At 42.2% G+C, this 22,691-nt stretch overlaps 1 protein-coding gene across 7 annotated transcripts in view; it reads left to right on the top strand.

Moving 5' to 3' along the window:
- Positions 1-22,691, top strand: part of TTLL7 (tubulin tyrosine ligase like 7) — a 115,840-nt gene that overhangs the window by 50,735 nt on the left and 42,414 nt on the right. For all 7 annotated transcript variants that reach the window (XR_010589672.1, XR_010589670.1, XR_010589671.1 and 4 more), the window contains exons 7-9: positions 738-954; positions 6,096-6,260; positions 6,990-7,148. Coding sequence is in view for 4 of the 7 variants with exons in the window: in XM_065554117.1 (XP_065410189.1) it covers positions 738-954; positions 6,096-6,260; positions 6,990-7,148 (541 nt within the window). In the remaining 3 variants the exon portion in view is untranslated. The remainder of the gene's footprint in view (positions 1-737; positions 955-6,095; positions 6,261-6,989; positions 7,149-22,691) is intronic.

Raw genomic sequence — 22,691 nt, 5'->3', positions numbered from 1 at the left:
CTTGAGATCAGGATTCCTTTTGTGAAAATACATATTGGCAATATGCTCTTTTATCTATGGGATGGGATGTTACAGGAACAACCAGGTGAGATAAGTATATCAGGTTCAAGTCTCAACTCTGAATTTTCACAGCTTTGTTACCTTAACTCCAAACTTTAGTATTTTTAACATAGATTTTAGTGTCCCGGAGTTCATAATATCAGTTAGCTCAGCCACTTGGTTATGTGAAACATATTAAATGAAACATGAAAAATCGGGATTGATTCTGCCACCTGTACTCCTATTACTCTGCAAGTAGCCCCATTGTAATCAGTTCAGCAGTGAAGTGGCACCGAATCCTGGATCTGGGGCAGAAGATGAGCTGAAGAAAGTATAGGAGCCAGTCTCTAGAGCTGCATGGCAAGAAATAATCTTAAAAGCCGGTGGCTGGTCACTCTGCCTAGCATTTCTGAACGGCAGAGGGAAACCCATTATTCCAACTTGTCGGATGAATAGGAGCAGAAAGTTATTTTTAAATGGTGCATTGATTTTCTTCATCCCATTGTAGCACTGTCAAGTGCAGGAAGCAATAAAAGCACGTAAGTGAATGGCATATTTCTGTACTATGCACATAAGATACACAAATATCCACATAGATAATGGAATTAAGATAGTTCTCTGGCTGGTCAGCTATGAAAATGTACTTCAAAGAGTTGTGTCAAATTTCAGTGTTTTAAATTAACCTTTGTTTTAAACAGAATCTCTCTGATAAGAAATGGAGAAAAACTACAAGCTCAGGATCACTTGATTGTTCAGGAATACCTTGACAAACCATTTCTTATGGAAGGTTACAAGTTTGATTTACGAGTGTATATTCTGGTAACATCCTGTGATCCATTAAAAATATTTTTATATCATGATGGACTTGTGAGAATGGGCACAGAGAAGTACCATCCTCCCAGTGACTCTAATTTGGTAAGTGGATGCTAGTCCCAATGTATCACTTGCAATAATAGCACTAAATATTTTCTAAGGGGATGATTGAATGAATGTCAGATGCATAGCAAGATTAGCATTCGGAGAAGGGAAAACAAATGTCCATATTAACCTATAATTTAGATTAGGTTTTCAAATCCAGAATTAGTTTTATATTTGCTAGGCAGGACCTTTCTGTTGTTAGCTTAAAGTTCAGAATGTAAATGAGAAGTTAAAATAAAAGACAGCCTTCAAGACATTTAACTCATTATTGGCTCTGCAGTGCTAGAACATGATGACATATCATTGCTTATATAATAATCTTCAAACTAATCTGCTTCTTCTGTTGTCTCCAAAAGACGTTTATTTCCAAAAAGAGAGAAAAAGGCAACAATTATTAACCATCAGACCTAGACCAGGGAGAACTAAAGTGGATCCCATCAATGACTGTTATATTGAATTTATATTTATTCAATACTTTGTCTGGTGGTGAGAAAGGGGCATCTCTTGCCTTATCCTGCATCAGGGAAATCTGTGAGTTTTGATTTGAAAGGGCACAGAATCAATCCCTCCAGTGTGTCAGCCAGGGGTCTGGGAAGCTGTGCAGAAGAGGGATCAGAAAATGAGAGCTGGTTCGTGGGCTGATAACGGTTGCCATTGCAGTCAGGAGTCAGAATCACTGCAAGTGAGGGGTGGTTACTGTGGGTTTAGGGGAAGGAAGTATTATCAGGACCAATGGTCTACAGGGGAATGGTTCCTACAGTGGAAGAGAGGAGTGAACAGCAGAGCCCAATAGCAACAGCCACTTCACATGTACCTGCTTGTGGAAATATATATTTGGCTGCTTTACAGTGAGACTGTAGAAGACCACCTGCACACTTGGAGGAATGCACCAAATCATGGGAGACGCATATTAATTCTACTACTCATTGTATTGTGTCTGTAAGTGAACAGTAGCAGTATTCAGGCCCTCTCAGTGTGACACAGAACAGAATACGAGTGGCTACTGAGAAGCAAGTAATTTTGAGGCATCCCAGGTATAAGTGATTTCAGTTCTTGCACTACTCTGTTGCATAGGGAACCTGTTGTCATGCCAGCTTCCCTATTCCCAGGGCCGGCTCTAGGCACCAGCAAAGCAAGCAGTTGCTTGGGGCAGCGAATTTGCAGGGGCGCAAGAATCCAGCATGGGAGCTGAGAACCAACAGGGGGCCCTGGGAGCTGTAGTTCCTTGGTTAGCTCCCTGCCTATAGAGTCAGCCCTGGAGCAGGGAAAGAACTATATTTCTCAGCATTCCCTCGGCCGCAATTAACAGGAAAGGGAGGGGGAAGGAGTGTGGAACTGAAACCTCATGCTGCAGCTTGCTTTGAATGGTAGGGACAGAGCCAGCTCTAGGTTTTTTGCTGCCCCCCACCCCAGCCCTGGGCTTCCCCTGCACCCCTGTGTTGCCCCAGCCCTGGACTCTCCCCTGCCCACACCCCCTGCTGCCCCAGCTCTGGCCCCCACCTGCACCCCCCTGCTGCACTAGCCCTGGGCTCTCCCCCCACCTGCATCTCCTGCCACCCCAGCCCTGGGCTCTTCTCCCCCCACCCACATCCCCTGCCACCCCAGCTCTGGCCCCCACCTGCACCTCCTGCTGCCCCAGCCCTGGGCTCTTCCGCCCCCTCCCCCCGCACCTCCTGTCGCCCCAGCCCTGGGCTCTCCCCCAAAGAAAGAATTGGGTGGACTAAATGAACAGTGCACCTCTCTATCTGAAGCCTAGCAAGGGAGATCCCACTAGAATTTAAAATGAAAAGTAAGGGAGGGGAGGCTCTACAAGACTGGGCAGCTTTAGATACAGTACCAGGCACATAGGAGGATTTACACTTCTGAGCCATGGAAGCAGAAATTGACTTTTCTTTTCCAGATTTAGCTAATATTCAGAAAGGGAATCTAGCACCTGCCTTCCAGATTTGAACACCCTCAAAATTCAGGAGTGCTCAAGCTCAATTTGGGCAGCTGTTACTTCATTTCTCCCAAATCAAATATACTGATCCACTGTAACTTGCTGTAGAAAAAGTAGAATAAATTGAGCAAGAAATGCTTCCCAGTGGTTATTAGGACTGGAATTGCTATTTTCAACAGCCATTGCTTTTTTTTTTTTTTAGTTTTAGTTTTAGTTTTATTTGTTTAAAAGGAAGACAGTGATATTGCACTGGCAAATTCCCCATAGAAACAAAGAATGGAACAAAAGAATAATAAAGGCACCTCAACTTTTCCTCATTTATGTAGGACAGTTTTATAATATGCATCCAGATATCCTTCAATCACACAAGATGAAAATTGTTCCACTTTACTGCAGTTCTGTAACCATATGGGAACCAATCCTGTCTGTGTTCTGTGCACATCCAAAATTCCTGCTGAATGACCCGCCGTGGGTGTGAGTTACCAGTGACCCAGGGCTGGGGCGGCAGGAGGGTGCAGTTGGGGTGTGTGTGGGGGGCAACAGCCAAGGGCTGGGGTGGGTGGCAGCCAAAAATTTTTTTGCTTGGGGCAGCAAAAAACCTAGAGCCGGCCCTGTCTATTCCACACCCATGCACATTTCATGGGCTAAATTATGGCTGTCTCAGTATGGGTTTGCTGGGGTACTAGTGCGTTCGGAGAGTCTTCTTTCCCTCCCTGCCCTCCTTCCCCTACTCCCCTCTCACTGCTCTGGTGGAGGACATAGTTATAATTTGGCAGCCAGTGTGCTCTGATGTTAAAACTGGGATGTACAGCTGCTGCCACCAGTGCTTATGTGTGATGGATCATAATCCTGGCACTGCCCCTCTGCCCTAGGATTGCTATGGGAAGAGCACATATTGTATCTGCAGTAATTTCACTTGTCTCAGTCCGTTGGGAGACATTATCCCTGTTCCTAGCCTCTGCAGGCATTGTACCTTCAGCGACCATTGCTAAGGAAGTAGTGCCCTTAGTATTTTATTTACAACAATAGCAGTGCCCTTAATATTTTGTTTGTCAGTTGGTGATCTATCTCACATTTCATCTCCTGATACTATTTTCAAATGCTAAGGCACTGGCTACATGATTTCTTATAAGATGTTGCATGAAGTTACTTTGTGCATTGCTTCTGTTAATATTCATCAGTAAATCAAGCCACCCTCATCTCTTGCATGTAATTATCAAAATTTATATTCAGAACTAGTTGCCTTGAATATTGTTTGCATTAATATGCCACCAATATCACTGAAATATGCTTTGTGACTGGGCAAGTGAGGTGGAGAACAGTCAGAGTTCTTTTGGTACTGCCTACTTCAGCATTCTCTTTTCTAGCATTGTTATCATGCAAGGACTTTTTTTCCTTAGTTTGGACGTATAAAACAACTCTTTGCTCTTTTCTGAAATCTGCTGATGCCATAATCCATCAATTACTTGAAGTGCTTTTGAGTGGCCTGGCTCATTTCTAATAATCTAAAAATCCAGACATTTTTAGAGCGAAGATTGTTAAACAATTTAACTAATGTTCTGAAAAGGTTTTTATTTCTTTGTAATCTGCAAAACAATTAACTTAGGATAGTTGGCATTTTATGGAAAGATGACATCTGTGGCTAGTCAAGACTATGGACTTTGATCTGATTCTCACAACAGAAATTAGAAACCATAGCAGAAAGCCATTTTGTATAGTGTTAACCCAGTATGTTGTCAGCTATCCTGAATTTAGGCTATTAAGTTTTTCAAATAAAAGTAACTGCGGTGAAATAAACAGTATGACAGGGGAGAGCTTGAATTGTCTCCTTTCCATCAAATCAGTATGGAATTGGGGCAGAAAGATTGTAGCAACATCTACTGCCCTCGATTAAGCAATAAGGTAAGACAGATTGTGTGGTAGTGCAGCAGTAAGGCTGATTAATGCTTACATTGGAAGAACATGCACATAAATCAGTGACTTATAAAATGGCCTTTAAAGGAAAAGCAACATATTGTTAAATTTAGGCTCATTAAAATGGTTCTTCAGGAAACAAGTTCTGTTAACCATCAAAAATGTTACTTTGAAAATACCCTCGAATTTGTGTCCTTCTTTTGAAAGCAGGTTTTGCTTTTATTCAATGTTTTATCTCCTAGTTAATCTTCTGTGTGCCTAGTATCCCCCTCAAGCTCTCAGTCTGATCAGTTCAATTCCATTTTCAATGGCAAAACAGAATTGAAAACATAAATCAACTCCTGTTTGCATTTTTCCATATAAAATAAAAACAAACATTATTGGGCTACATGTTATTGATGTTCTGCCTTGGAACTTCGGTGCCTCTAATGTCTGGGTACCAGCCGCCAATCCTGAGCCTCACTGACAACTGCAAGGGTGAGGGAATAGAGCTCATGAGTAGTAGATATTTTTAAGGAGATAAACCGGATCTTAATCATGAGAACATTTCTCATAAACAGAGTACAGTGAAAACTGAAAGGGGGATTGTCTCAGAATGAGACAGGTGGCCAAGTACATTTTCCTGGTCTACAGACACCTCTGATAGTGGGGATGTAACCATTCTGTATGTTAACTGCTCTGTAGATACTTTTCTCTAGTCAGGGCCAGCTCCAGGCATCAGCAGAGGAAGCACGTGCCTGGGGCGGCACATGCGAAGGAGCAGCATTCCGTCCCTTCTTGGGGTGGCACAGTCTGCAGTCCGAGCGGCTTTTTTTTTTCTTTGCTTGGGGCGGCAAAAATGGTAGAGTCGGCCCTGTCTCTAGTTATTGTTTATGTATGGACATATAAAGATTGGCAACACACATAGGCCCCAGTCCAGCAAAGCAGGTAATCTTATTCTAAGTAGTCCCATTGACTTCAGTTGGCTTAAATTTAAGCATATGCTTGAGTTCTTTGCTTTATCAGGGCTGTAACATTCAGTATATAAAGTCTTCCCAAGAGCTAATTATACTTGAGCTTCATGTAATGGTAGTTGTACTGTGGGTTTATTTCAGTAAATGTGATATGAAACTCAAAATATGAATCATATATTTAATAGAAATAAAATAAATATTACAGTATGCCATGGTTTATATAACATTAAAAGGCTTTATTTCAGTTACTTGGGTTTTCTTTTTAAATTATTTTGAACCACATATTCTGGATCCGTATTTATGAGATATCTGTTACCTTTCCCTGCTTGCAGAGCCAGTTGTATATGCATCTAACCAACTACTCTGTGAATAAACATAATGAGCACTTTGAACGGGATGAAACAGAAGATAAAGGCAGTAAACGGTCCATAAAATGGTTTACTGAGTTTCTACAAACAAATCACCTTGATGTTTCCAAATTCTGGAGTGATATTTCAGTAAGATAAAACTAATGTGCAATTAATGATTTATGTATACACAGCATATCAATTTAGAAAATTAATGTCACCTGTCATCTCTTGACTTTGCTTGGAAACCACCATGTGTATTGCAGCGTTATTAATCCGAGCTCTCAAGAATGCACATCACAAAGCACATACTGTAAAGTGGTGCTAAGGGCAAACTGTTGTTTTAAATTTTTTTTTTTTTAAGGCTTATAAGTAGGACGGCTTTCAGACTGAATTAGCCTTCTTTATGGAGAGACTTTTTTCTGCGAGGTTAGCATTGAAGTCATTTTGCTAGACAATGTAGGACAGAGTGAATTAGTTGCAATAAGAATAGCAGGGGAGATATTGATAAATCTGGAGAAAACCCTGCCCTGACCTATATGTCATGTAACCCTTAATAAGACTAGAGTTGCCCAAGATATAAGGCAGGGCAAAATTAGACTTAATGCTATTTTCAATATCTGCTTAAACAAAGGGCTAAATTTATGCTTAAATCCCTTAAAATGGATTTGTTTATATAATTCCCTCAGACTGCTTTAAAAATATAGCAATCATTTGTTCAGCCTTTTCGTAACCACAGATGACAGATCTAGACAATTCCTCTTGTCATGAATGTATTAGAAGACTTGAATATGAAAAAAACTTGATTATGATTTATCTCAAAATATGCTGATATTATTCCCTGCAGTTCTAATGTAACTTTGTGAAAAATCCCCACAGGAACTAGTGGTGAAGACTCTCATAGTAGCAGAGCCACATGTCCTTCATGCTTATCGTATGTGCAGACCAGGCCAAGCTCCCGGAAGTGACAGTGTCTGCTTTGAAGTACTGGGATTTGATATCCTGCTGGACAGAAAACTAAAACCCTGGCTCCTGGAGGTAAAGCACTTTTGTTAGACTGTAAAGTCTGCTTATACAAAATTAAGTACAGTCATGCCTAGCCAATACCTTCATGGGAAAACTTCCAAGGAAAATCCAAGCATTGTAGGAAGGGGTACTGGTGATTAAATAGCTGGCACTCATCCTTCTGAGTGTCTGTGTACACTGCATGCTTCTTTCAGCAGCAAATAGCAAATAAACATGGGTAGCCCCCCCTAGCACAAGGTAAGCTTAGATGAGTAGAGTGAGTACAAACCCTACACTGCTCTCTACTCACCCAGACTGTGCCTCCCCATCTACTCTGCTATTTTTAGCAGTATAGTGTCCCATTGCCTCCCGCTGTTGGAGCCTTTCCCCGCCACAAGAAAAGACTCTGACAGTGGGGAGGTGGGCAGCAGGGAAATAACGCTCAGGCTCAGCCTTTCCCCACTTACTTCCCACTGCCAGAGCCTTTAACTGACACATGTAGCTACACACGGCAGCATGGATGCTGCTTGCTTTTTACTGTGGCATGTAGCTGCCAGCAGTGGCATGTAGTATAGACGTAGCCTGAGCTATTACTGAATCGGTGCCCTTGAATGATCCTGGGGTTGGAAAGTTTGGGGTAAGGGAAGGATATTGTTTTGCTGCAGGTGTTGTATTTCACAAGCGATGTAAAACTAAGGTCCTGACCACTTTAAAGTTCACATACAACTTTTTGTGAGAGGAAGGGTGTAACCCTGGCTTCCTGAACACGTGCCAGCCTGAGGACCACTCTCACTCAAACGGAGTACTGTTTTCCTCTGCAAGGAGTCCCACTGGCTTCAGTGCAACTGCTCAATGTGAGTAAAGGTGGCAGAATCAGCCCTCCATTCATTAATTACATTTTGTCCAGTTAGATTCAGTTAGATGTCTCTGGCCAGTTAAGTACAAATATTTGATAAGTCTGAATGGCGTCTAGTGCAGTCCTCCCTAGCTGGAAGGACGGTGGCTGTGAATGAGTTCAGGCAGAGGGAAAGATACTGCCTTCCATAGGGTGAGGTGAAGAACATCCTCAAGCGTTTTGCACCTTCTCCGCAAAAAACAATAAGAATATTGACAAGTCTCAGCATTTTAAACATTACAGTTAGTCTGTGGAGGAGGAGACCTATAAATCGCTTTGGAAAGATTTATTTTCCATTTCTAGTTTAGAAACTAGCTTTTTATTTTGTCAAAATATTGTCATCTTTTCTCAGTTAAGATAGAGAACATGCTTGTCACTTTCAACATACAATATAATGCCATGAATCCATTATTTTGGAGATGGCATTTACAGCTTTTGGACTTGATCCCTCCAGGTGTTGAGCACTCTGATGTGATGCAGCAAAACGTGTAAGCGTGTGCTAACTTCAAGCATGTGAGTAATCCCATTGACTTCAGTAGAACTATTCAAGTACTTAAAACTAAGCCCTTGTTTAAGTGTTTTGCTGGATCATGCCATAATGCTTGGTGCCTTGCAGGATCAAGCCCTTTAGTGAATGAACCTTTTCCCCAAGATAGGCTTTAGCTTGTCCGTTCAGAAAAGAAAATGGCACCACTAACCCATCAGATGCAGCAGGAATTTTTTAAAATTTTTTGACTTGTAATGGTTTATTCTGTATCAGTTTTTAACAAACTGCTTGACACAGAAGTGATGCATTTTCCAGACGGAGGCAAGGTCACCGAACATTTTGTTTGACTTTAAAAGTTACTTTAACTCTACACAGCTTCTCTATCACTCTTTGCAACTTCTGTTTGACAAACTACTTTGAAGTACATAATGCAGCTTTAAGCTATTAGCACTTCCAGTTCTGCGGATGGAAAAAAGGAGTCATACTGAACAGAACGTTGGCTGTCTTTGGTAACCCAAAAGACAAACACCAAAGCAAGAATCCCTTGCACACACATTGTTACTAACTACTTGATACACTATTTGGGCATACAAAAATCAATTGCTGCTTGAACAAAGCAACTGTAATAGGCGTAACTGGGAAGCATAGAGGCAAAATGTAGGCACCAGCATTAAAACAATTTTTCACTCCACAGTGTGGATTAGTAAAACACTTTATTAGTAGTACTTGGTCTACACCTAAAATTTAGGTCAACCTAGCTATGTTGCTCAAGGATTGAAAAATTCACACCCATGCAAGATGTAATTAAGCCTATCTAAGCCCCTGTCTGGACAATGCTAGGTTGATGGAAGAAGTTTTTCATTGACCTAGCTACCGCCTGTCAGGGTGGATTAATTACAGCGATGGAAAAACCTCTTCCGTTGCTGAAACAAGTGTCTGTACTACAGCGGTATGGCAGCAGCTTTGCTGCTGTATCACCTGTAGTATAGACATAGCTTAGGCCTTGGCTACATTTGCAGCTGTATAGCGCTGTGAGGTAGACCTGTCTTCGTACAGCTGAGAAGGGAAAGCGCTGCAGTCTGTCCACACTGACAGCTGACAGCGCAGTGGCGTGGCCACACTTGCAACATTTGCAGCTGTGATGGGAGCGGTGCATTATGGGCAGCTATCCCAGCATTCATGTGGCTGCAACGTGCTTTTCAAAACCGGGGGGGGGGGAGGGGGGAGGTGGAGTGTGACAGGGAGTGTGGGGGGAGAGAGAGTGCTTTTTGGAGCATGTCAGCTCTCTATTTTGCAAGTTCCGAACTCCCTGCCCCCCCGCTCATTCATTCACTCACTCAAAGCAAACAGCAAACTGTTTGCTTTTTCTCTGTGGTATGAGCTTTGAAACCGACACTTCCGCATTCCTGCAGCGGGTCACAACAATGGAGAAGATTGGCCACTTGACAAGGTGATCAGAACAGCGCTGCAGGTTGATTCCTGGCACACACTCACAGGGGAGAGTCGTAGCCACTCCACTGTATCTCTTATGCTTCTCGGGGAGGTGGAGTACCTGCAGCGGTGTACCCAGGGAGATACAGCGCTGCAAGTGCCCTGCCAGTGTGGACGGGGAGTGAGTTACAGCTCTGGGGGAGGCTTTACAGCGCTGTAACTCGCAAGTATAGCCAAGGCCTTAGGTTTACAAATGGATTACTTCTATTCTTGAAACCTAATCTGTTTACATGCAGTCAAAATTAGGTGCAGGTTCGGTACTGCCTGTGGCCTTGCCAATATTTTATGAATTTACAATCACAATTACCTATTTCTGAGAGACAAATTTTTCCCTTCTCTTCATGAAAGACCCACATAAACAACAGATGGAGCTGTTTGACTGATTAAACAGGGGAAACAGTTAAACTGTTAAACTGACTCTATAAAGAGGGCTGTCAAGTGAACAAACTTAGTTTCTTCCTCTAATCTCTCTTCTATAATAAGCTGAAGTGTTACTTGTGAAAATAGTAGTTAACAAGTCTCAGAAGCGTGTGTGTGTGTGTGTTGTTTTTCCTTTTGTTTACATGGTTAATGCATGTTTGGAGCTTTGTCTTTTTCAGACAAACTGGGTGATGTCATTATGGCAACTGCTTGCAGTGCTTGTATAGCTTGAGGAAAAACCAAAGCATTTTAAAAAAAAGTTTGCCTACTGACAGTAAAACATGATGATGATGGTTGATTGGTTGATTGATTGATGGTATTGATGAGTAAAACATCCATAATTAATATGCCAAATGATAGCCTTATTCTCCAACCACTGACTGTCATTGAGTAGTTTAGCAGGCATATTTCTCACAAAGGTTGGCATAACTTTAATTAGAAAAACATATATTCCTTCCCCCTCTTCCCTGTAGAGAGACTAATTTGCTGGCATTGATGCCTTGACCAGAAACAGCACATGACGTACAATGCTGTATCTGCATTTTAGAAATGGAAATGTCTGTGTTCATACAAGTCACCAGCTCCTAAGCACTAGTAACATATATGTAATTTCTATCATCCTAGCCTGCTGTCAAATGCAGGTGCATGGGAAGATGAGAGTTCTGGAGGTTGCCACCCATGATAATAGTTGTAAGGCTAGAATCCCACTGCTCCTGGATTCTGTGTGTGGGGTGTGTGCATATGGGGCGGTATTAGTAAACACTGCTGTGGTGCTGGAATTATTGGAGCTGTATTACATATGGGCATGGGGAATCTTATACTCTTTATTTTATTACGTTTTCATATTTGGTTTCAGTTCTTTCCCATTTTGCTAGAGGTCAGAGACATGACTTAACCTTAAATCATATTTGCCAGAGACATTGAACTAATTTAATTCACCCTTTGCAGTAGATACAAACATTATACCTCACATCCACACCTCCTTTGTGAACACTCACTCTGCTTGTTCAGCTGTTTGCTTGCAGTACCCTCAGGTCAACATCTACTACGGCCGTTATCCTTCTATAACAATTTTGGTTCCTTCTCCAGATTCCCACTCTTGTCCCTTTCCACCCATTTCCCTCCTGCCAAGAACTCCTTAAAAGGAGTGAATCACTCTGTAGCACTGGTGACAAGCACAAACATCGCAAGTCCATGAGATTTCCCAGTGTATTGGGAGTGCTGCCAAGATGGCATTGTGATGAGGGATGCAGCCTCCACATGTTTCCTTAGCTCATGCGGTTTATTTTACAAAGGCAGCTGCACACATTATTACAAAAAAACTATTGTGATTGTTTCAGTCTTGGGGAGACCTCTGTCTCTGCATGCCCATTTCACACGTAGTCTTGATTGGACCCAACATTTGAGGACACCTCAGCTCACCTCTCCTCTGGCATCAAGCATAAGGTTTTGATGAAGCAGAGAGTAGGGCAGGGTCTTTGTGATGGGGGCCCAGTGGTGTTACCAGGAAAGAAGAAACATTAACCCAAATTCAGGGAAATATGGGGGCAGAGCCACAGTCTTGGTTCTGAGAGGGCTCCCATGTTGCCAATCCTCAGGGGACACTCTGGCTCTCCCTTTTGGGGATGACATGGGTTCCGTGGCGCTAATGTACTTCTGCTTTCCACATGACTCCCAAGCCTGCCAAAGGGATCCAATGAGCAGAAGGAATTGAGGTGTTTGGGACTGCGATTCTTCTTACAACCTCATCTCTGAACATTTGACTCTGCATTTTTCAATAGTCAGTCCTGCAAAATTAGCTTTGATTACTCAAATACCTGTTTGTCTCCAAATAGGTGCCCTAAAACATAGATTTAAATGGCAAAGTTAATGCTATGCAAACTTACAAAAACAAACCCAGATCAGTGGTTTCGGAGACAACATCTACACTTGGAGCTAGGGCTGTGATTTCCGGCTTGCATACACATACTTGTGCTAGCTCTCATTGAGCTAGCACGCTAAAAAATAGTGTAGCCTCATTAGCGTGGAGAGCAGCAGCATGGGCTAGTTGCCCCGAGTATGTACACCTCCGGTCCAGGTGGGTTTGTATTTGGGGCACCTAGCCCATGCTACTCACAGCTGCCTGTGCTACCATGGCTACACTGATATTTTTAGTATGCTAGCTCAATGAGAGTTAGCACAAGTTTGTCTATACAAGCTAGGGAATCACACCCCTGGATCCAAGTTTAGATGTAGTCTCAATGGTAATTGTTATCCATTCACATCATGCTGTGCTTTCTGGTGCCTTTCTGTTTTGAGAGTAGGCAAGATACTGACATTCATACAAATCCTACTCTCTCTGAGGCACTCCACTTCAGAGAGCAAGTGTGTTGTAAATATGACTCTCCTGCTGTCTTAACAATGCATACTGAGCAGAGGATTGTTTCTGGCTTTTTTCTAATCCTGAGGGCCTATGAACCGAAACAGAGTGAGTTTTAGGTTCACTAGTGTTCTTTTAAAGAAAAGAGAGAACTCAATCTACTATGAAATGAGGCATCAACATTCCTTACATGTAACAAAAGGTAGAAAATACAATCTCTAAAAGACCTAGAAAATTTAGGTATGCTTTTAAATGCAAATTGTTGGAAGACTGTCTGAATGAAGAAGAGGACAGTAAATACCCATGGAAATTCTGGATCGTCTTCTGGCATTTCTGTGATTGTTTGAAATGGAAAAATGAATTCCTCTTCAAGTGATTGCATATGTCCCTTCCACGCCCAGTGCACTAGAGTCTGAGACTTTTCCCTTTACCCATTGGGCTGTGCTTCAACCACCGCATGCTGCTTCATGATGGTATAAATGGTGTACCCTCTCCAACCTCCACCTTAGTTCCTTCTTACCACCTACGATCAGTAGTCTAAGCACATCGTCTTGCTACAGCAAGTTTTTCCCTTTACAGGGAAATTTTCTTCTTGTCTGTAAATAGTTAAGTTAGTATTTGTTAGTGTCAGATTAGTGTAGGTTTTCTTTGTTGTTTTTCTTTGGATCTTAGTACCCCATGAAGAAGGGGGAACCAAACAGCTGGTACTGGGATATGCCTCAGTCTCTGGCTGGCTACAGGAAATCTATGCCGGTGCGTGACCCTCATTCCACCTTCCTGAAGTGTCTCAGTGAGGGTAACATTTGTGACTCCTGCCAGATTTGCAGGGACTTCAAACTCGGGACAGAAAGGTGAGACTGTGCCACATCCTCATGGTTGCTGCACTGCATCCACTTTCTGAGCCTTCCCTTTTGGGGCAGGTACCGTGTACTTTAACACCGGTGAGGAGTGCCCTTCTGAACGTTGCTTCTGAACGTCAGCACTGATCCCTTTTCCTGGGACCAAGAAAGAAGCACAGAAGATCAGATCATTTATGGAAGGAGCTGAATCTTTGTCTCTGCTCAAAGATCAAGATCCCTGGTACTGTTCACCAGTAAACAAAAATGAGGAGGACACGGTAGAGCATTCTCTAGGAAGAGACGCTCCCTGGTACTGACTTTTCATCAAGGGTCATCTATTATGGCACTGATGCCTGGCCTGATGAGACTGATGCCCGCTATGGTGCAAACCTATTACCCCCCCCCCCAACCCCATCCCAATTTTTCACACTTGCTGTCTGGTCATCCTAACATCTCCAGAGAGATGCCCCTGGACTTCAGCACTGCCTGGCACAGCACCACCATGGTCAGGCAACTCAGGGTTCTCCCAGAGTCTAAAGTTGGTTTTTATGCCCCTTTCTCCCAGAATAGATGTCAACACCGTCCTTCCCATTGAGGGAATTCTGTTACTGGTACTCAGCAGATTTCCAGAGACATGGGTGCTTGGAGCAGTTGTGGTTGGGGTCCAATGCCATAACCAATGGGGCATGCTCTTCCTTCCAGATCCTCACCCTTTCCTCAGCCTCTGGATTGAATTGCTTGGGAGTCACCTGAAGTAGAGTGGACATATGTATGGAACATGCACTGTCTCCTGAGCATTTCTTGTGGCTGAGTGTGGTTCTGCAGTGGCCTGCCTCAGTTGCCCCTCCTTAATGAGGTAATAATGAGGTCACTTAAACAACCTGGTCAAGAAGAAGCCACACACTACAGGAGTATATCTCCCTTTAATACATGCTCCTGAAAGGAGTACTTCTACAGGAGTTTAAAGGCTCCTACCTCAAAGGCCAGATAAAACTCAAAAGTCCCAAAGTAAACGTTTTTGGGTTCCAGCAGTAGCTTCTTCTGCTGTAAGGCCCCAGGCTGCTCCACAGCCCAGGGAGCGTCTGCAGTTTTTCCCCTACTTGTTCAGAGTCTCTCCCAGGACTCCTGCCCTGGAGAACGTTTGCCTAGCTCAGGCTCTATAGGAGCTCCCTCCTCTGGAACTTCCCTTGTCCTCAGGAACTTTCCTTTAACTGAGCTCTCCAACCTTTTAGACCTATTAGATTGAGGTATTTGTTACTTAATTAACAGCCTTCCATCTACTTAAGCAGTCAGTTATCCCCAGGTGGACCTGGATTGGCTCATTCCCTTCAGTATAGTCTGTTACAGGTAGGCTGGGTACCGATTCCCTTAAAGGGACAGCCCTGTGACACAGTGCAGTCATTCGAAGAAAAAAAATGCTTACTAACCTGTTCTGTACCTGTTCAAGTTGTGTTGCACATGTCCATGCTGTCACCCAACCTCCTTCCCCTCTGTTGGGTAAGAAGGAACTGAGGTGGGTCTGGAGTGGCCCTGCCCTTTATACCACCATGCAGGAGGAGAGAGTAGCTGAGGGAGGATGTGCTGCCCTGATGGGTACCACTAAGGGAAAAATCTCTGACTATGACACACTGGGCACACACACACCTGAAGTGGACTGAATATGCGCAACACACCTTGAAGCACAAGTTACAGAACAGGTTAGTAACTGTTTTATGCACTTTGTTTCCTCCTTGGTGCTCTGGAAAGGCAAATAGTTGAATTGTGGGAGCTAAATTCAGCTCATGCTATTTACTAACTTCATTTCAAATAAGGAACAGAGCATGCAGTTCAAATAAGGAACAGAGCATCTGAAAAGTGGCTGAAGTGGCATGGTGGGGATCCAAGTTTTTTGTGCCTCAATGGTTTCCATATGCAGTGTGCTGAATTTACAAAAATAGAGGTTTTTGGTTTTTATTGTGAGCCCTGCCAACTAATCCTTGGGGGTGGTGGAATAAGCTGGGTCATCTTCCAGCTCATCTTTAAATTTTGCCCTTAGTTACGCTTATGCTGCCCTAGTGGGTACAATTCATGTTTGCCCTGCAGCCAAGCCAGCTGCACCAGAAAAAATGGGCTACAAAGCAGCCACATAGGTTCCTAGGATTTCTGGTTCCCCTGTCACAGAGGGTCTTCCAGTCAGGGCATGAAGGAGTGGTGTAGCCTCTGGGATTCTGCACCACTGCAATGGTCTATAGAATGCATTACAGTTAGAGCACGTCTTAAAGCAGCCCTGACCTAATTCTAACCTGTGCCAAAGGCGAGCCCGTAAGTACCCTGCACCTGTGCTAATGCTGGCCTAGGGATGTCTTTCCTTCATTACCTTCAAATTATGCTCTTAATAAAGATTTTGCAACTCTATTGCTGTTAGGAGATTTGGACAGGGGTAACTGATTAGAATTCATTGAACAATTCTGCTGAAGATGTAGTAGAAGGAATAGATTCCATCTCATCTTTTCTCAGCTGTGATGGCTCTGCAGTGCTATTGGTAGTGAAAAGTAATAAAAACTTTAATGACTAAAAGAAGTTACCAAGTCAGACTCTTAATACACAGGGGACCATAGTTCAGCAAAGTACGTAAAATGTGCCTAACTTTAAGTGTCTAAATCAGTGGGATTACTCGTGTTCTTAAAGATAGGCACATGTTTAAGTAACTTGCTGATTTGGAGTCTGAGAGTAGACCTGTTAAGTAACAAGGTGCCACTTTTATATAGTGACTTTTCAAAGTAGAATTATACTTCAAATGATTAAACAGAAACAATTGACAAAAGGTAGACAAGCATTGTAGAAAATCTTGGGCACTGATAGATGAAGATACATTCTGTATGGTCCAGCAAGGTTCAGCAAGAAACTTATTAAAACTACTTTGCTTAACTTAATGCTTTTAAATAATAAAATACACTTGACTCTTAAAATAAAAAAGCAGTATTATCTACAGTAGAGAGATACACAAAAGGTAGAAAGGATCCAGCTAATGTGTAATCAGAAATATATCCTAACCATATATCATGTATGGTCGTGATTATTATTTAGTTGTATTACAGTTGCATTTGGAGGCCCCAACCAATATTGGGGTGCCCATTGCACCAGGCACTGTTCCTAAACACAGTGGGAGACATTCCTAGCCCCTGAGAACTTAGGCCAGATCTTCAAATGTATTAGACACCGAACTCCTATTGAAGTCAATGGGTGTTAGTGCCTAAATGCTTTGAGGATCTTACAGTGTAATCAGCAGTTCTCAAACTGTGGGTCGCGACCCCCTTTGAGTGGGGTCGCCAGGGCTGGCTTAGACTTGCTGGGGCCCGGGGTTGAAGCCCAAGCCCCACTGTCCAGGGCTGAAGCCAAAGCCTGAGGGCTTCAGCCCTGAGTGGCGTTGCTCACATTACAGGCCCCCTGCTGGGGCTGAAGCCCTTGAGCTTCAGCTTTGCCCCGCAACCCGAGGCAGTAGGGATTGGGCATGCTCAGGCTTTGGTCCCTTCTCCAGGAGTCGTGAAGTAATTTTTGTTGTCAGCAGGGAATCGTGGTGCAATGAAGTTTGAGAACCCCTGGTAGACAAGACAGATAAAAGGTATAAAGGGAAAGAGATTTGTCCAGGATCACACAGCAGGTCAGTGGCAGAGCCAGGAATAGAATGCAGATTTTCTGAATCCCCTTATTCACTGCTTGTCTAGTTCTGTTTCATGAAAATAGACAAATATGCCTTCATTTCTGGGTAGGTCTGCATGAAGACAAACACAGATTCAGTCATGAACACTGTTTTGATGTAACTTTAAAAGTGATATTTAAACCTACAAAACTCAAATTAAGCAATACACTAAGATTGTCTCCATTTCATCTCCCATTAGTTATTAGAAATATTCTTGAGCACCAATGTCTAGTCAGGAATATCTTCCCAGCATTCATTATTCTAAAAATAAACAGAAATCACAGCGTCCTGCCTAAACTTGACTAATTTGACCTTTGCAAAATTCACAGAAATTGCATGTGGAAGAGTGCTGACTCATTCAGACTGCCTTAAAGCAAACCACATTGCGCCACCTAGCGTATGAAAATCAGGAACATCTTTTTCAGATTCTGTATTTAAACCGATCTGTGTTTTGCAGAGAAGGATACATATTACAATATACTTCATGATATATTGATAGATACTACTATACCAGTATAATTTAGAAAGAAAATTCCCTTTTGGGCATGAACTGTGTATCAGCTTTGCCTGTTGCCATATATTACATTCCAACGTTTGAGAAAGAGCATTTGAAGAGTGAGCTTGTAGGGTACTTGACTGCTCCCTGCAATATGCAGATTGCTCTCAACTTTCACTGAAGTTAAGGGAGATTTAAAGGTACAAAGCAGTTTGTAGGTTGTGTTTGGCACTTCTTAGCAAGTAACAGTAGGGCGCAAGCATTTCTGGGGGCAGATGGCTACATTAAGGAAATACTTTAAAGGGGGATCATAAGGCTTCCTTCCCTCTGAAAGTATAATTATTAACCTCAAAATATTCAATTTCCTGCAATCAAGAAAGCATGTTTTCAAATATACATGCAGAGAACCATACCAATCCATACTTCAGCATGTTGCAATTACACAGTGAAATGGATGGTTGGGTTTGCTCTTCACTGAAGCACAGGTCAGCAAGTTTTCCTACCGTGTCAGGGTGAGTGGGCCAGTAGAAGAGCAGTGTGTTGTCCCCCACCTAGCCCTTTGCACACAGCAACACGGCCAACACCCCGAACAGGACTATGATGTTAACTGTTACCTGTTGGTTCTTCCTCCCTTGTGCTGCTACTCTGAGAAGATGGGCAGGACCAGGCTCTCATTGCTGTGCAGCTCTTCTGGGGTGCTATAGGAGAGAAAGAGAAGTCATGGGAAGGTGCCTTAGAAATTCCTCCCAGAGGAGGGAAGAGAGGTAATTAGGCTGTTGCTTTGCTTCTCTCCTCTTCAGCTCTTAGAAGGAGCACTGCAGACATTGCCAGTGGGATTCTGTGATACTGAGGCCAGCCACTGGAAGTGAATAAACATGGATGTTGAGACCTTGTTGCTGTATGGGAGAGGTCTGTGATGCAAAGTACTCTGTGTTAGCCCAGAAAAACTAGTGCAGTCCCAGCAGAATTGTGCAGTGGGCATATATAACATACTCCGGCATGTTCAGCAGAAATATTAACAGAAAGCTGTACTTCCCTGTGGCTTCTGTGGTTTGTGATATCAAAGGAACCCCAGCTTTATATTCCAACACAAAAATGCATTAACTTGGAGTAAATTCCATCCAATTTGTGAAAAATGAGTACTAACGAAACAGGAAATCCTAAACTTTAGAATGCATTTGTTGCGGGTTTTCATTTCTTATTTATGCTTTTTAAAAAATACAGATAGTTAATTGACATATTGTGTAAGGAACATAATTGGTTTACAGAGTTTATGGAAAACCCTTAACTTTGGGTTAAAGTCCTGTATTTTAATGTGTTCTGTTATTGAGGAATGGACTTAAACAATCTTAGCCCCAGGGTAATGCATTATTTGTGCTGGAAACTGACGTGGCTTTTTTGGAGCATAAATGCAGAGTTAAGACATTGAACATATGGATACCCCCCCACCCCCCCAAAAAAACCTTAAAGTACTGTCAAATCTGAACTTTTTTTACAGTTGTAAGTCATTGCTATTAAGGTGAAAAACTCACATTTATATGCAAAAATAGTGGGGCTCCTGCCAGGAGCCTGACAGCATAGGGCCCTGCTGCAGAATCTTGTCCCGGTTCTATAAAATGCATACTCCACTGGCTCATGGTAGTAAATGTATTTTCCACCCATAAAGGGTTTCTCTTGATCAAAGTAAGAACAGTTATGCTGAATAATGAGGAATGATTACTGAATAGTATAAAATATATTTTATCACCAGCCTGTTATCAATAACTCTCTAAATATGAGAATTTTGAGGTTTGTAAACTTCATCAGTGTTCAGCTAGAGGGACTTTAAACCCTCCCCGCCCCACCCCAGGAAATTATTGTAAAACCAGTATGAAATCTGAAAAATTAGCAATTTTTAAATGTGTCTAACTTAAAATATTCACTGATCCATTTAACAGGTTTCAGAGTAGCAGCCGTGTTAGTCTGTATCCTCAAAAAGAACAGGAGAACTTGTGACACCTTAGAGTCCCTTGATTAGAATGCTCCCAGTAGTTCAAGTTCATAGTCCAGAGGTCTGAGAAGGAAAGAGGCAAAATGCAGATTCTTCCAGGGCCTTTTATAGCTTCTGCCAAGTGAAGGGAAACCCATTGTTCTAGTTTGTGGAAAATTACAGGCAACAAGATGGGATTTGGAGTCATGTGGGCAAGTCACATGTCCATACATGCTTTGCTTAGTCATAGCAGAGGCCATTACCCATACTCTAGACAGAACATTCACATGAAAGTCCATCAGGTGCGGATGGGCGTCTTCCATGGTCCATTGTGAGTTAAGTGTTCCTTGATGGGCCATTTAACTTGAATAGTCGCTTCAAGATGTGCAGGCTAAATACCTGGTGGGTGTTACCACAGGAGCAAACATTTGAAATACAGGTACATAGTTAATATTCATAACTTCAGATACAAAAATGATACATGCATACAAATTAGCATAATCATATTTGGCAAATCATAACCTTTCCATAGACACCCGATTTGACATACTTTGTACAAGATTTGTTGCAGTTGTATAACAGTGGTAGCAACAATGATATATGTGGGATATTTTAATCAGATAACATGACAGTTGCTAAATCCTAACCCCCAGTGTTTTGGTTTTGTGGGTGATGTGGTTTCATTTGACTTACTGACTTCTAGACAATTAGTGTCTTATGCATTAGCCAGAGGTTAAAAACCATTCCTTTCATCTTATAAAGTCAGATCCCCTTGCAAATGAAAACAGATGAGATCTTTAGATAGCATAAGTAGCTATACAAGTTTATAGCTATTTATACTAAGAATTACAGATTTGGCAATTGTGCCATTCTTTCAAATTTGACAACAAGTATACAATTACGTAATATGCATGGCAATAAAACTACAATCTAACTGTGTATGCCTGACTTGTGCAAATGTATGCACAACATTTGCGCAACTTTTAATTTTAGAAACAAAGTTTGAGGACTTCAGCTGGAGAAATTACAAACTCACACTGACAATTCTGAAATAAGTTCAGTAACTGTTTAAAAATCAGAGTAACTAAAGAATTATTAAAAAGCAACAGAGGGTCCTGTGGCACCTTTGAGACTAACAGAAGTACTGGGAGCATAAGCTTTCGTGGGTAAGAACCTCACTTCTTCAGATGCAAGTCATCTTGCATCTGAAGAAGTGAGGTTCTTACCCACGAAAGCTTATGCTCCCAGTACTTCTGTTAGTCTCAAAGGTGCCACAGGACCCTCTGTTGCTTTTTACAGATTCAGACTAACACGGCTACCCCTCTGATAAAGAATTATTAGTATTAAACAAATTCTTCAGCAGATAGGATTGTGAGATTATAAAAATATATTCTACAAAATGTCTCAACATACTGGACTCTTGTAAGCAATAATGTGTTGTACACATCTATTATTTACCCAGCAGTTTTTCTCTTCTCTGTGTTATCCCATATGCTTAATGACTATAAACTAGCTTGGATGTTGATTGTTCAAATCTGTTTTGGTGATGGTCTGCCCCAGGAAATCTGGAGTATGACATGGCTAGTATCTTTGTGGGATGAATCCATTTATAAATTAGCACCAAAACGTTTATTGTATAAATGACCCACCAAGAAAAGTGCTAATAGAAGCAGATACCAGGGCAGATTAGGCAGGTGGAAGAAAGGTGAAGGAAAATCAGTTTAAAAGTTTTAGTTAGAGAGTTTGTTCAAAGTAGGCCAAAAGGGCTTTTGTGGCCAAATGGCTCATATACCCATCCAAATGCAGAGTCTGTCAAACTTTTTCTCTAGTTCCCTATTGGTGAAGAATTCATTCCAACTGAGGTCAGCCACTTCACTCTCTGGTTAGGTTCCCTGGCAATCTCTGCCTTGAAGAAAGACACTAGTGGTCATATTCCATTTAGGTAATAGGGTATTAGTTCTTTCTTGGCAGCCATTGGATGGAGCCTGGAAAAGGTATTGTCATGGGTTCTAAAGGCCTGTTAATGCATTGGTAGAGGCTTAAGGACTACTCAAACAGGGAGATTTCTTCCTCAGGGCTTGTCTATACTTACCATGCAGCTGTAGTGTTTAGTAAAGACACTATCTATGCCAATGGGAGAGCTTATCCCATTGGTGTAGGTGCTCCACCACCCTGAGAAGCGGTAGCTATGGAAATGGGAGAAGTCCTTCCATAAACATAGTACTGTTTACACTGGGGCTTAGTTTGGTATGACTACATTGCTCAAGGGTGTGGATTTTCCACACCCCTGAGCAATGTACTTATATTGACATAAGTTACTAGTGTAAAACAAGCTTCAGACTCCTGTTTCCACTCCTTTCCTCCTCTGTGTGCCCAACAGCACAAGGCAAACAGCAGGGCCTCTGAAATATTACATTCACATGTAGAAGCTAAATTGAGAGCTGCTTCCAAATTAGTTTCTGGAGTAAAACTTGAGAAGAAGCCCAGCCATCAGCAAAGTGGTGCTGAGTGTAGTGGCCAGGCTGGAGGAAGAATGTGGCATCCTGCCTTTGAAGTCTGGTGGCAGCACTTAGCCACAGATTTGAACTGTCTGTTTACAGTTTACAGATAGCAGGCCTCTTGCATCTTAAATACATAAAGTAACAAAGCTTATGAAAAGAAATATGTGCAATATCCTAGATCAGTAACAGAATAGGTATCCAACTTTAAGCTGATAAAATGAATAATACAAAAAAAAATCATTTCCTTCTTCGTTTTCCTACTAAGTCAGGGGATTAGAATTAAGTGTTTCCTTGACATCTCAAACCCCTAATGCAGGCAGTACAGCAGGCATTTGAGATGGCATCAGCTTTGTATTGGAAACCCAGAATCCTTGGCCTGAATTCGGGACTTCGTGCATAAATGAAGGAGGAAATGATTTTCCAATCTCTATTTTTTTAAA

The sequence above is a fragment of the Chrysemys picta genome, chromosome 8 (genome assembly GCF_011386835.1).
Source record: "Chrysemys picta bellii isolate R12L10 chromosome 8, ASM1138683v2, whole genome shotgun sequence".
In the NCBI taxonomy this organism is placed as follows: Eukaryota; Metazoa; Chordata; order Testudines; family Emydidae; genus Chrysemys; species Chrysemys picta.
Note: the sequence above shows the minus strand (reverse complement) of the source record. Positions and strands in the feature narration are given on the sequence as shown.